This window comes from Macaca thibetana, chromosome 14, assembly GCF_024542745.1.
Source record: "Macaca thibetana thibetana isolate TM-01 chromosome 14, ASM2454274v1, whole genome shotgun sequence".
NCBI lineage: Eukaryota > Metazoa > Chordata > Mammalia > Primates > Cercopithecidae > Macaca > Macaca thibetana.
This window is the reverse complement of record NC_065591.1, coordinates 68084479-68099787: the sequence shown is the minus strand read 5'-3', so window position 1 is coordinate 68099787 and position 15309 is coordinate 68084479. Positions and strand designations below refer to the sequence as shown.

The window sequence follows — 15309 nt, the reverse complement described above, 5'->3', positions numbered from 1 at the left end:
TACCCACAGGGAACAAAAGTGAAGTCACTTCTCAAACCCCAGAACTGATTAAAAAAGCAATATATACCTAGTCATATGTAAAGAAAGGAATTATTTAAAATCTTCAAAAACTAACCCTGCTAACAGCTAGTGGACCAATGATTTAATCCAGGAAGGCAGGTCTAATCAGAGCCTAGACTGCAGCATTTAGCCAAGACGGCCCTGATAACACTGAGAATATCACTTACTTTTGACATAAACAGTACTTCCACTTGGCAAGACAACTACATTGGAGGCAGGACTGGCAGGTCTTGGAGACTTAACCGTTGCTATGCTGCCACTTGGAACAGGGGTAGAGGTTGGGGTTGACGTGGTACTTGTGTAGGAATAGCAAACCACTACTGAAGGAACGATAAAAAAGTTTGCTGTTAACTTTCACCAAAACTGTCCAGGCATACAAAAAAAGTATTTTTATTGCAGGCCAATTTTAACATTTTCATGTGATCAGAAGTCAGAGGCCAGTACTAGGTATTAGGTCCACAGATTAAAAGGCATTAATAACTTTTCCTGAAAATTATCACTTAAATAGATTTTTCCCAAGTATTTAACAGCTTGTCAACAGGTGGCATTGCTGATGGAGAAAAACGCAGTTACAAAGAAATAAAGTTAAAATTATACTAAGAAAAATGAAAATAATTTTCACTCATGGCAGGAGTTGGACAACAGGCACTTACTTGTATTCCCTTTTAATACTAATAGCAGCACCGATGACATGGGTGGATAATTTTTCCCTAACCTTAGCAATTTCCAACGTGGCCACTAAGGAAGAATCAAGGTAACATTCTTTTCTACAAATCAACTCACTAGTCATTGCCATCCAAGCAGCACAACAACTCAACTAAAATAATGACAACATCATATTTCAACCTATCATTCAATGAAGGGATACAGCTAACCAACAGTAAGAATAGGTTATAGGCATCATTTATTGAGTACCACACACTAAATCCTTTCCATACATCTTCACTAATTCTCACAATATCGCATTCTCATTTTAAAGATGAGGAACCCAAGGCTCACAGAAGCTCAAATTTGCTGGAGGTCATACAGCTAGGAAATGACAAATTAAGATTCAAACATGGATTTGACTAGTGGAAACTCTATATTCTTTCCACTCTACCTGAGGGTCGGTAGATGGAGGAACTCAATGGAGGCCAAGTTTATACACTGTCTTCCTCCAAATATACCTTTTGTCACCCTAAAACAGAGCCTGTCATGCATAAAAAAGAGTGTCTTACTCTGTTCCATGGCCATTGCTAGGCAAGCAAAGACAATTCCCCAGAGTAACCTGACAAATGCATTGTTTTTAGGGTCATTGTCATGCAACATCAAACTAAACTACTTGAGTCAATCCAAATATGTTCTGTCAAATTTAATATTACTCTTGGTGGTCTCTAGAGAATTGGAGGATTTTTAAAGCATGTGTCAATTACTAGATAAATAATGATAAGAAAGCCCTTCTGCCAGGGAATGGATTCAGCACATTCATTAACCAGAACAAAGAAGTAGCATATATCACTGACTCCAGAAAATGAAAACGGAGCTTTATTTTCTAAAGCTATCAGTTCAGAATCATTTTTTAGCAGCTAAATGACTTCTGTTACCTTATTTATTTTCTAATGTCATCCATTAAGGTCTTCTATTCATTTTTAACAAGACATACTGATATCAAAAATCCATTCCGAGGTTTCTGCAATTTTGATGATTAACATAATTCACACCTTCGACAAAAGGGAGACTTAAATTTTGTCTAAGACTAAAAATCTGGCAGTCTAATTTCAGAATTAGAGTTTCCTACTATGTTTCATAACCTTTAAACACTTGAATATAAGTAGATGAAAAATAAGACAACTTTTCTTGAAATTGTATTGCAGATTCTAAGAAAAAGTACTCTCTAACACAGGCATATTTTTCTACTCACCTTCCTTGCTTCCTGTTTCTGCAGGCACTGGAAGAGATGCGTTGTGCTGGATAGCTGCATTAGCAACAGCATTAGCTGTTACAGTAAAGGCGGTTTGGGGAACGAGCCGGGGCATCAGTGGTACCAATCGACGACCTTCAATGGACCATTCTGAAGAGCTATTAGGTCCAGACATACTAAACAAAAAAGAAAGCGCTGCTACAAGGGTTTTCAATCACTAAAAACAAATCAAACATATATGCTCAAATATATATAACTTTTTAAATTATAAAAAGTGCCCTGAGGGAATAGGAGAGGCTTTATTTTAAGCAAGCAAGATCAAAATTATGAATAATTACAATTCAAGGAATGTCACACACTTAGGTTCTTACACAGTTTATTCTATAATCTGAATCTTATCATGAACATAAATGAAACTACAAAAAATCTTCCTATGCCTTCTAAATAAATATTGGCTTTGGTTTCATTAACTTAAATCTGCTATCACTAATGAAAACTAGTATTTCAACTAATATTTAGAACTTAATTTTATAATTAACACCAAGAAAGTAATAAGCACTTATAATTTTAAAAGTTAGATTTTCCTTAATTAAGGATGGAATTCACTGAACCTTTTGAAAATTATCTAACTGCCTGCATGGCCAGAGGTTCTAAGGCTTTCAAACAAGGGAAATTGAGGCAGTAAACGAGGGAGCCTAAGTAGAAAAGAATGGAAGAGTACTGTATATATAACCATATGTGTCACTGACAATGTATTGTTATTATCCTTCTTGTTAAAAATAGACTAGATCTAAGGACACTAGAAGAAACGCGCCATTATTTTTATGTATTTATACCACTCTTCACTCTAAGAAGGAATTAAGACAATTGAACTCTCTCTCTAAGCAAACACCACTCTCAGTTTATCTACCCTAAATTCCTTGAACAAATTTCATCCCAAGAATTCAACCAGAGGTTGGAATAGCAAAAGGTAGTTGTATCATTTCTCTTAAATTGGCTCCATGAAAGACCCTGACTAATGATTAGTGCTGAAGTTTAAAATTCACTCAGAAATAATCAATCTCTTCACTAAATCAGAAATATTTCTGCATTTGAAACCATAGGTTCTTCAAACTAACTTAGAGTTTAAGACTCTGTATGTCCACGCATTCTCAGATTTAGATAAGAGTATAAAAGCCCTTGTTAGTGGGCAGTGGAATAATGATAATGATAATAATGGTAGTAATGATGATAGTTATCATTAAGCACTTATGTCAAGGATTGTTCTAAACATATTACATGTATTAACTCTTCAATCCTATGAATTTGGTAGTATTATTACCTTCATTTTACAGATGAGGAAACTGAGTCAGAGACATCAAATAACTTGCCTAAGGTCACACAACTAATAAATGTATCCTTCGACCAGCATAATCATACTACTGAAATTATTTGACAGATAAGTCGAAAGTATAAAATTTTTCAAATGGGTTTTGCCTTTGATGTATACCAATTGGATACTGCTGTTGAATTACTACCAACTTTCATTGAATGGAATAAATCACTTTTACAATTTAAGGATTTAAGTTCAGTTCAGAAAGGAATTTCTAAGAGCTGATGAATCCAGTTGGCTTACTGTGGAAAATGTGTAAATTCCCTTATGGTTTAACACAGTCCTACCTAAGACAAAAGAAAGGGGAATTCCTAAAACTTCAGTAACACTCACAAATTTTTTATTATATAATCCCCAAGTTGATGCTAGTTTTGAAACAAAGAATGGTACAAACAAGAAAGAGACACAAAAGCTAATTGTTAGAGGAAAAAATTCTAAAAGCTATTCAGCATATTCTTGGCTTACTTTTATTTTGCTATCAGTTTATTAGAATATCACAATAAGCTTGCTTGGTGAGAGTTTACCACACAAATTAAGTGACATCTACACTTACCTGGTGTATTGTTTAAGTGGTGGCAGAAATTATGGAAGATTAATAATTTGAAGCACATGAACGTATGCTACTGAAAAGACAAAACTTGCAGTGCAAAAGACACCACTGCAACTTTTAGAAAGATCTATAAATCTTCCAAATTTCTACTCATGCAAACATGCTCAAACTTTGAGTGAAAAATTAAGTATCATGTTAGAATTAGATCAGAAATTCCTATTTGCTTAGTAATGAAGATATAAGTGTAAATATGCATTAGTTACACAAGTTATCTAAACTAGATTTTATAGACTAAACATCTTCCTGGAGGGCTTCACTGAGATACCTTAGTGTGAGTATAAGAATGTCTCTCTATTTATACTAAGTATGACAGGGGAAACCTTGCCCCAGTCCCTTTTCTGAGAAATCTAAGATTATACTAATGAAACTACCTTGGCCCACATATCCTTTGGTGTACAAGGCACCAGTAAGAAATCCTCATCCTCACACAGAAACTGATGCAGTATCCTGTGAATGTTTGAGTGATGGGGAAAGGATTAAGAGAGCAGAAATTCCAGACAGCCACTTTCTCCTCAATCTAGAGACAACATGGGCAAGAGTGGTCCAATTAAAAAATCCGAAGCTCCATGACATCCAAGGCGTTAATACTGTAACATTCTGACGTAATTAAAAACTGAATTAAGAGTATCAAACTACTTAATAAGTGGCTTGGTGCCAAACAATAAACACGTGTTATGTTTCAAGCCACAAGAAAGGCTTTTCTTTGATCCCAGATATGCCACTCCTTTTGTTTCCCCCTCCTTTGTGCTCAATTTTCTCAGCTTTCTCATCACCTTTCAACCACATTCCTTCTGACCTAAACTCCTATTTTGAGTGGGGGGAGGGGAGGGGAGGAGAAAGAGAATGCAGTCAGTTCAGATGCATTCCTTTAGTTGTTTTTCTAGGCTTGGAGTATGAAGCCCTCCTATAGATAATATTTGGAACTAGGCTCTGTTGCTACTTCTGAGGGGAAGAGGGCAGAGGAGACGAAAAGAATGAGAGATCTATTCCTTCCTCATCAATCCCCACTCACTGACCCCTTGAGCTCAACAAGTAAATAAAAACATCTGATCCAACTAAAACAATAATATATTAAAACAAGAATATAGAAAAACCTAAGAAGCTCAAAATTATACACTGAAGTAAACTCTTTCCAAAAAAATGAAATTTATGTATTAAAGAAATCATAAAGGAGAGAAAAAAGAGGAAACACAGGCAGATAAAAGCCAACTCTCAATTATCCATGCTAATGGAGAGAGGAGGGAAAGGGAGAGGTCAAACAGATTAAAGAAACTCAAATATTATCCAAAAATATTTTGGCAAATACTTGTAAATTCTTCCACCAAACCTTTTCCAGGACAACTAACAAGTAGTAAAATGACTAATTAAAATTTTCACCTCCTCTCCCTTCCCACCCTCTGACTAGAAGTACTCCCAAGCAGCAAAATGGCTAAAGGGTGGGCAGTATTAGGAGGGGGAGGAGGGGAAGAGAAGGAAAGCAAGGGGCATGGTTAATTCATAAATGGAAATAATGTGCCCCTGAATAATTGAGAGCTTCAATTTGGAAATAAATACAAGAAAAAGCCTGAAATAATAATAACCTATTTGCATACCTGTAACTTGGTCTTTCACCCAAATATAAGGATAAATTCATTCTTTAAAGGGGAAAAAAGGAAAAGGAGACTAAATAAATGTTATCCTTTAAGTATGAAACTGATGCATCAACTTACAACTAGTTGCCCCACAATACCGTTCCAATGCTTCTACAATACTAATTTGTTTCTAAGTGCCTCTGAATGCAAGCTAAGGTTTACTACTTTATTCTCTAGCACATACATTTCCTATTACCAGTTCTCAAATTAGAATCTAGGCTCAGTTACCATTACTTCTAGAACACCCCAAGTCAAAATCTTAGAGCAAATTAAAGAAGGAACACATTAATTAATATTTGAGTGTTTCAACCATGTTAGCCTAGCAACTAGATTACTAAATGTCTCTAATGGAAAATTCCCAAATTTCTACAGCGCTATACCTACCACTGAAGAATCTTAAATTTCTATAGAATCTCTATACCTACCACTGAAGAATCTCAAAATTCCAGAATAAACAGCTCAACCTTCAAACTATGCTGTTGAAAAGGCAGCACCCCATTTTATGTTAAGTAAAATGAGGGACAGTGAAGCACAAGATGAAGCTCTTGGGGGTCAATTCAAATATTGCCAATTCGTTTAAATACAATGTTTAAGTTCTCACATTATAGAAATGCACTGAATTTTTCCCTTTAGTTTCATTTAACATTAAAATATAAAAATAAAAAATAAATGAATTATACTATAACATTTTATGAAATGTTTTATCATCTTGTATAAACATTTAAAGGCTAATTTCTGATCCTTTGTATTCTATAGGAGGCACTGTCTCCATACGTACTCAATTACGGCTTGATCCCTGCCCTCAATCCTCTGCCACCCTCCACCCCTCCTCTTAAATAGTTATAATGATCAGAAAACAATTTGGTAAGAATCTTTAATCATTTTATTTTTTTTGGCTTTTTAAAAATAAATTAAGAGATGTTATATTCATATTTCTTAAAGACAGAACACAAATTTCACATTTTTTTCTGAATCTCAAAATACATGAAATAATGAGTCAGATATCAAAAAAGTTACAACGCCTGTTTATAAGGTAATAACATATCAAATACCATTACAAAGAACCTCTAAAGGGCTTTTAATTTTAAGGGACACAATATTTTGTTATTGAACTTGGTCTCAAGTAAATGAATCATCCGCTAAATTATGGTGATTTTTAGTTGGACAGAGATTACATTGTAACAGGATTTGACCTGAGTACTTCAAGCTTGCCTAACCAAATGCAAAAAAAATAACCAACTGAATAAACAGTTAATATCACTTTTACTGCTATGATCAGGATCCCTGAGTATAGAGATATTGTTACTTAAAAGACTCAGGAATCTGCTACACAATAGGAAGACTGTTTCAAAACTGTGTTACACTATGTCATAAAAAAAATCAGGGATGGTATGACTAATGGCTTACTTATGTGCAATTGTTGTTAACCGTTCATCGTTTACTGCTCTCCGAACTTCAGCACGGTGGCGTTCTGTTGAGATGCTATGAAGAAAAATAGCCATTATAGAACTCTGCCAAGCAGGCAGCTCTTTTCTATACTTTCATTAATGTTTAAGTCAACATTTCTGGGGGAAGAAGGGAGACAAGATTGCTTTGTGAAAAGATACAGACAGGAGTATCTTCAAACGCTTTAACATCTTAGAAAAGGATTCATACTAATTATGTGTAACTGCAGAAATAATTAGTTGCAAATTACAAATCATAGGAAGACAAATTCAGCCTGATATCAAGGCATTACTTCCAAATTTCAGAAATGTCAGACCATGGATAAGATTAGCAGAGCTTCCTGCTATTTAAACATGCAAACAGACGCTGAATGGCTTCCTAATTGTGACTGCTGAGAAGAGGATTTTGTCACTTACAAGAAAGTTTTCTAAGGTCTTTTCTAAAGCTTAAGAGTCTATAACTTAACGTTTAATGAATATAATAGACAAATGAGAGTGGCAAGATAATCTGTTTCCTGTGGCTATATGCTATACAACTTAACACCAGGGTAATATTTCTTTATTACTCAATACTTTAGCTGCATATCTTCTACATTACATTATGTTACCAATGGTAAAATGTGCTTATATTAATCCTGATTAAACACATGTAAAGTTAATAATAGGAAACAACTTTTTAAAAGGTTACATCCATTCCATTCATAAATACTCAATAAAATGAATACCGCTCTTCAAATTGTATTCCATACAACTTAAGCTATATCTCTAACATGGACCAAAACATTTAAGAGGCTAGAAAACAGAATTTATGAGAAATATAAACAACAAAGAAATACAACTTGTTAACTATGAAAACAATAAAACTGAGAATTTGGTTTAATAACATCCCTATATTAATATTAAGTAACAGGAAGAGCCTCTTCCATATTTTCACTTTAAAAACACTATGTTTAAGGCAATGACCACATAATCACTACCCATTTATGTAAATTAAGGCATCTTCCTCACATCACCTCTTCCCTCCAGCAAATGCCACTCTAGATCATCATATCCAGTTACTGCTCTTCTTTCTTTCACCTATGTCAAAAGCACCTCCCTTTCCCAGGTGGGCCAAAAGTAAGAAAACCCGCCTTCAACTCTTTCTGAAGAGTTTGCACGCTCTTCATTCTGGATTATATTCATTCTGGATTACACAATAAATGGTAAGTTATATAATTTTCTGTAACAGAGCACACAACTGGGATGGAGTCTCTTACCACCAACAATTTGAACACCTCTGTTCTTCAACTTAATTTGACAGTTACTTAATTTGAGAGTGATAAGTAATAAAATCCCTCAAAATGAAATTTCTAGAGTCACGTCTCACAAATGTTTATGATAATTTACCTAAGAACTTTTGATAGTTCTCCAAGAAGATCTTTCTTTTCCTTGGTGAGATCCCCCTGTGCCCGAAGTGCACTGATAACTCCAGCATATGCCTCCAATTCTAGAAGAAGAAAATTATTTGATCAAGATAGGCCTTTAATATTTTAATACTGTGGCTATGTATAGTGAAACTTCAGAGAAAAAAACTAAAAATAATCAAATACAAATACTGTTTTAAGTTCCTTTCAAAAATTTTATCTAATAACATTAAAATGTGATTTTATAATTTTACATCATTTTGTTTTTCATTGCCTCACAGAAGTCATGTATATAAAATGTTTAGGCAGAAAAATCTAACAGTAGATATTTTGTTTCACACACTGTCACTGAAAAACATATAGCACAAATGATACCAACAACTGGGAATAGGCACCAAGTGATGTAATAAGGCTAAGAAGTTTTCAGCATTACTAAAAGGGATCTTCATTAATCAACTCTTAAAATAATTCCTCAGGCTTGCCTAAGAATTCAAACTATATTCTACCTCCCTCCTGTGTAGTTGGAAGTACTGTAAATACTATGCAATGGAAAAAATATTGGAACAAAATATTCTGGCTCCAGCACTGCCACTTATTAGTTGCGTGACACTCAGCAAGTCTTTTCTCATCTCTAAACCTGTTTCCTTACCTAGAAGGGACTTTGTAGGTCCCCTCCAGAAGTAAGATCCTCTGCATCTATAAAAACTATCATCAAAATGACTAATTGGGAAACATAAACACGAAATGCTCTTACAGCAACTAGGACATAATATACTGAATCCTAATACCAGACATCTTCATTTCACTCTTTCCACAGAAATAACCATTAAGAAATAAAACTGTCAAGCTGGGAGCAGTGGCTCATGCCTGTAATCCCAGTACTTTGGGAAGCTGAGGCAGGTGGATCACCTGAGGTCGGGCGTTTGAGACCAGACTGACCAACATGGAGAAACTCCATCTCTACTAAAAATACAAACTTAGCTGTGGTGGCTGGTGCCTGTCATTCTGGCTACTTGGGAAGCTGAGACAGGAGAATCGCTTGAACCCAGGAGGCAGAGGTGGCACCACTGCACTCCAGCCTGGGTGACAGAGAGAAAGTTCGTCTCAAAAAAAAAAAGAAAGAAAGAAAACTGTCAGTCTCCAGGACTGGTTAAAATATAAAATCAAAAGTCCCCAATGGCCTCCAATAAACTATACACGCCTCTCAATGTCGCCCTTGCATACTACCCTTGTGTAGTACCCTCCCACATTGACTCTAGTCTTGGCATATTACTTGCTTTGGCCAAGGGAACAACAGCAAACATGATGCAAACAGAAGCTTGCTAAGTACTTGCATACAAGGCCTTGCCCTTCAGGAACTTTGAGATCACCAAGCTGTGAAGACGCCCAGAATGAGAAGCCAAATGAAGAGAGAGGCCAGCTACCTCAGCCTAGTCCCCATATAAGCTACCACTGAATACCTGAAAGAACTCAGACAAGGCCAGCAACCCACAGAATGGCAAGAAATAATAAAACAGTTGTTGTTTTAAACCGTTAACTATGAAACAGATATATCTGAGCAAACCAGAATGGTGGGAAATAAATGTCCAAACCAGAGTTGTTTTCATAGTCAAGTTATCATAAGTATTTGTTATTTGCAAATACCTCACACACAAGAGAAACTCAAAAAACGTGAGCCCACAGACTAAGTACTACACCAAAAATAAACTAATAGTCTCATTCAGTTGATATTATTCACAGTTCTGTCAAAAATAAGCTTTATATAGAAGACTGGGCTGGGCTGCCTACCTTAAATATTTTTACATAAAATAGAAATGTCTGGCCAGGGCCAAGCATGGTGGCTCACACCTGTAATCCCAGCACTTTTGGGAGGCCCAGGTGGGCAGACCGCTTGAGTCCAAGAGTTCAAGACCAGTCTGGGCAACATGGCAAAACCCTGGCTGTACAAAAAAAATACAAAAAATTAGCTGGGTGTGGTGGTGCACACCTGTAGTCCCAGCTACTTAGGAGGCTGACATGGGAGGATCACTTGAGCCCAGGAAGTCAAGGATACAGTGAGCTGTGATCATGCCATTGCACTCCAGCCTGGGTAACTGAGCAAGATCCTGTTTCAAAAAACAAAATAAAGCAAAACAAAAATCTGGCCAGGCACCATGGCTCACATCTGTAATCCCAGCTCTTCAGGAGGTCGAGGTAGGAGGACTGTTTGAGCTCCGGAGTTCAAGACCAGCCTGGGCAACATGGCAAGACCCCATCCCTACAAAAAAATTAAAAATTAGCTGGGGTGGTAGTGCACACCTATGGTCCCAGCTACTCAGGAGGCTGAGGTAGGAGGATCACTTGAGCCTGGGAGGTTGAGGATGTGGTGAGCCATGTTCACGCCACTGTACTTCAGTCTGCGTGACACAGTAAGACCCTGTCTCAGAAAAAAAAAAAAAAAAAAAAAAAAAAAAAGGAATGTCTGGTCCAACCAAATGACCCTAAGTTTAAACATCCTGCATGTTCAACCTGTGTTGGATACTATGTAGACATTTCAATGTGGCGGTCACTCTTGAAGGACAAAGCTCTGCTGCTCAGAGTAGTGAAGGAAATACTTAGTTTCAGGAAACATATTTCAGCTTTTATCAGACTCAGAATAGAGTCCAGAAAAAGCACTAGGGATAACCAAGAATGCCGTATACTCTAAATGTTTATGCCCTCCCCAATTTATGAAATTAGTATTGAGTCCTATTATATATACCAAATGGTGTGCTAATCCTGCCCTCAGGGAGTTAACTCTAGAATAGAGAGCTACAGTGAAACAAGTCATCAGGCAATTATGATACAGTTTACATACAATGGTAAAAGTACAGAGGAGAAATACATCATCTAGTGTAGAAGCAGAAGCTTTAATCAGAAAGAGAATTGTGCTCCAGGCAGGCAGGGTAAAAAAAAAAAAAAAAAAAAAAAAAGCAAATGTACAAAAGAAATAGAGTAAAAGAACAGACAATGTTTCACATTATTCCAGTAACTTCCAGTAACAGTAACTATGTTTGAGAGTTTTACACTAAGGGCAGTAAAAATATGTCTGTATTTGGATAGTCACTAGCTCAAACCAAACTACTAACTGAACATTACTGCTACAAGGTACCATGGAGAATATTTCTAGGAACAAAACAAAATCCCTATCCTTAAGGTGACTAAAATCCAACAAGGCACCTAAGAAATATATCCAAATAACTGCTTTAAAGATTTTAGTTCACACATGTAAGAGAACAGAGAACGGTAAAAATGGAAAAGTAGTTTGTGGTCAGACTGAGAAAAGCCTCTATTTCCAGTCTAAAATGTTTTTATTTGATAGGACTCAGTAATTGATTGATTGTGGGAAGTAACAGCAGAAGGAAGTCAGATTCTGCAGCTTGCAAAATGTTTAGGAGAACAGCAATGCCGTAAAAAGAAATGAAGAGGTCAAAGTGAGGGAACAGTTTGAGAAAAATGAAAAAGAAGTTCACACTTGTGACTTGTGGAATTTATGATGATCAAGACAGTACTTCAGAAAAAATAAAATTAACTAAAGAAATACGACAATATTTCTGACATTTCAAGTCTCATTTCAAGTCTAAGAAGTCATGTACAAAAATCAAGAGATGGCAACCTCACATACACAAAACTGGGACTCTGAACACAGTTACCACAGATATAGGATCCACATCACTTCCTCCTCTTCACAAGAAATTCACTCATTGTAAAGAACCCTATTAGCTTCCCAACCTCCTTCACATTTATTGATGTCCATTTTGATGGGTATCCTTAGATCCTTACATACCTCAAATTTAGCTGAATTTCTGTAATTATTTTTCATGCCATTCTATTGCAAACACAAAAGTAGAATAAAATAATAAATACATATGAACATTCCAAAAACGAAAGATTTGCCAAACCATTTATATAAAGCCCTCAATTTGGTCCATTAAATCAGCCATTCAAATACACTATAGTCCATAAAGTCCCATGTTGGAGCTACAGCTCAGGAATGATCACAAAAATAGGCAAGGGGAGAGGCAAGACAGAGAGAAGGAAGCATTTATCTAGCACTGACACATTCAGTATATATAAAGAAATTCTCTATCCCAATTTCTTTATATGTATGTAAAATCTAAGTATTTAACATCTTATATTAAAATGATTTATAACTATTTTTTAAAGGATACAGCTAATTTTTAAAAACCGTATGTACCTTTTCTAAACTTTGGACCTAGAGTTAGCATTTGCAGACGATTAAAAGGTTTCATTGTTATGATAATAAGCCAACGGGTGGGGAGGAAGTCTTTGGCTAATCACTATCAAAGCTCACCCCCCAAAGTGAGGGGTCAGTGAAGATTATATTACCATACAAGATGACTGTTTTCTTTTGTATAGAAGCAGTTCTGCAGCAACATTACCCACACAGCTCTGACTAAAATTAGGAATAAATTTAGACTTAAAGGTTACCATATTTAAACATAACCTCTCAATTCAAACGCCCCCAAACCCAGAAACCCCAATCTAATCTACTGTCTTTGTGATATGTTCTGCAATTTCAGCTATTAAATAAATATGAATCCAACTTTATAATCAGCAACTAACAAGTTATATTAATTGTATGTAAGTGTGTAGAAAACTATCTTCAGATTAGCACTAAAAGTTTGGATATAAGGTTAAAAAAAAAAAAAGATTGACATCCCCACACCCTCTCCAAAAACAACTCTTAGACTTGCTTTAAAAGATGCTGTTGGCCGGGCGCGGTGGCTCAAGCCTGTAATCCCAGCACTTTGGGAGGCCGAGACTGGTGGATCACGAGGTCAGGAGATCAAGACTATCCTGGCTAACACGGTGAAACCCCGTCTCTACTAAAAAATACAAAAAATTAGCCGGGCGAGGTGGCAGGAGCCTGTAGTCCCAGCTACTCGGGAGGCTGAGGCAGGAGAATGGCGTAAACCCGGGAGGCGGAGCTTGCAGTGAGCTGAGATCCGGCCACTGCACTTCAGCCTGGACTACAAAGCGAGACTCTGTCTCAAAAAAAAAAAAAAAAAAAAAAAAAAAAGACGCTGTTAAAAAGTGATTTGAAATCCTCACAGTGGCCTTGGGTGGAATAAAAGGACAGACAGGGCCAGAGCCGCTATGATTCTATCTGATTTACAAAGAAAAATTCCCAACAAAGATTTACTATGATGGGCCCTTTTTGTATACTGTTAACACACGTAACAAACTAATGAGGCAGACACTGTTATCCTTTTTTTTTTTTTAAACAAAAATATCAACAAATTTAGGAAGAATAAATAACTTGTCCTTGGTCACATGGGTCATTCGTAATAATACCAAGACCCTAGGTCTGTCTAAATTCAAGACCTATACTTTTCCTTTAAAATCACAGCTATCTAAATAATGCATATCCACTGCCAAAACATTTAATCTCTTTTTCAAATTATTTTTTCAATTATTTCATTTATTGTGCTAGCCAGAAACTACAGTGGTAAATAAGACAAGGTCCTCACAGTCTAAGGCAGCATTTCTCAACCAAAGATCCTCATTTGAACCACAGAACACAAAATGATTTGAGTAATAACTCTTTTTCTCAATTTTCCCAAGGAAAGCAATAATTAATAGCATTCTAGATGCACAGGACGAAGTTAGTTCTTTACATACAATGGATACCTTAGCATTAGGGCTTAATTCTTTCCCTCAATACTGGTTAAGAAAGGCTGCTGTAGGTGAAAAGAAGCACTAAATAATAAATTACAAGCATAAAATGTTTTATTATAGTAAAATATAATTTGAAAAAGTGAGCATAGCTTACATCAATTTAGAATTCAGAAATAGTATATAATTGACACATACAATCATGAAGGTTAAGAGTATGTTAAAGTGAGACTGAAAGCATATTCCCTGGTTCAAATACTGACTGGATGTCTATCACCATCACCTTGGCTTCTAAGCTTCATCTGTAAAATGGAGACAAAACAAACAAACAAAAAACACCTACCTTTCAGGCTTTCAAACGACCAAGTTAATTCTTAAAATATTTAAATTAGATGTTGTATAAAAAAGACTCAGAATAGCCAAGTAGCCCTCAATAAATCTTAGCTACTAGTATTATTACAATTCACACACCTACTATTTACAAAGCACTATGTTAGGCACTGAGGGAAACAACAATGAGTAAGATGGGAACTGTATCTCCAAAGAATTTCTGATGTAGCGTGAGATATGACATCCATGCCAACAGCCATGACCCAGGCAGAAAGGGAAAAGTATCATAGAGAGGTAAAAAAACAAACAATGAACGTCATACCCAATTTTCGAAGAATCCTTTTGCATTCATCCCTGCTGAGATCCAAAAGGGTTGGCCACACAACAGGCATTGCTGCTTCTGTTTGGTAGCCCCAAAGAGCTTGTCCTCCCTACCAGAACAAAATTTAAAAAAGTCAAATTACCAAAGTACCAAAGTACATTCAAGGGGCCACTCACCTGGAGATCCAGCCACAGGCTAAGAAGTAAACCAAACAGACATTAATATTTTACAATGCTTTCTCACCACCACACTTTCCAACTTCTGACAAATCAAGAATTAAACCATTTGAACTATCACAGTGGAACGAACACAGGATTTAGAGCCAGACACCTCTAGGTTTCCAGTCCCAACTTTTCAACTTACTGGTTGAGCCTAAGCTTTACACATCTATAAAACAGAGGTAATACCACCCAGTTTGTTATGCGTATTAAAGAACACTATATGTAAAGTTCTTTCATAGTGGCTGGCATTTAATTTAATAAATAGGTGGTACTACCAACCTTGGGCAAGTTGACTCCTGTCAGCTTCCTCACTTATGAATTACATGAGATAAAATTTGTGAAGCTCCTAGCAAGTTA

The 15309-nt window shown here is 36.1% G+C and overlaps 1 protein-coding gene across 11 annotated transcripts in view; it reads right to left on the bottom strand.

Annotated features, from left to right (window-relative positions):
* The window catches only part of EMSY (EMSY transcriptional repressor, BRCA2 interacting), a 105721-nt gene that overhangs the window by 89111 nt on the left and 1301 nt on the right, over positions 1–15309 (bottom strand). For 4 of the 11 annotated variants that reach the window (XM_050756058.1, XM_050756068.1, XM_050756061.1 and 1 more), the window contains exons 2-7: positions 14732–14840; positions 8405–8504; positions 6981–7055; positions 5535–5576; positions 1961–2136; positions 228–380 (exon numbers count right to left, since the gene is read on the bottom strand). In XM_050756058.1, the coding sequence (XP_050612015.1) occupies positions 228–380; positions 1961–2136; positions 5535–5576; positions 6981–7055; positions 8405–8504; positions 14732–14801 (616 nt within the window). In that variant the 5' untranslated portion in view covers positions 14802–14840. The remainder of the gene's footprint in view (positions 1–227; positions 381–1960; positions 2137–5534; positions 5577–6980; positions 7056–8404; positions 8505–14731; positions 14841–15309) is intronic. The other 7 variants (XM_050756064.1, XM_050756066.1, XM_050756060.1 and 4 more) reach the window with 5 other exon arrangements.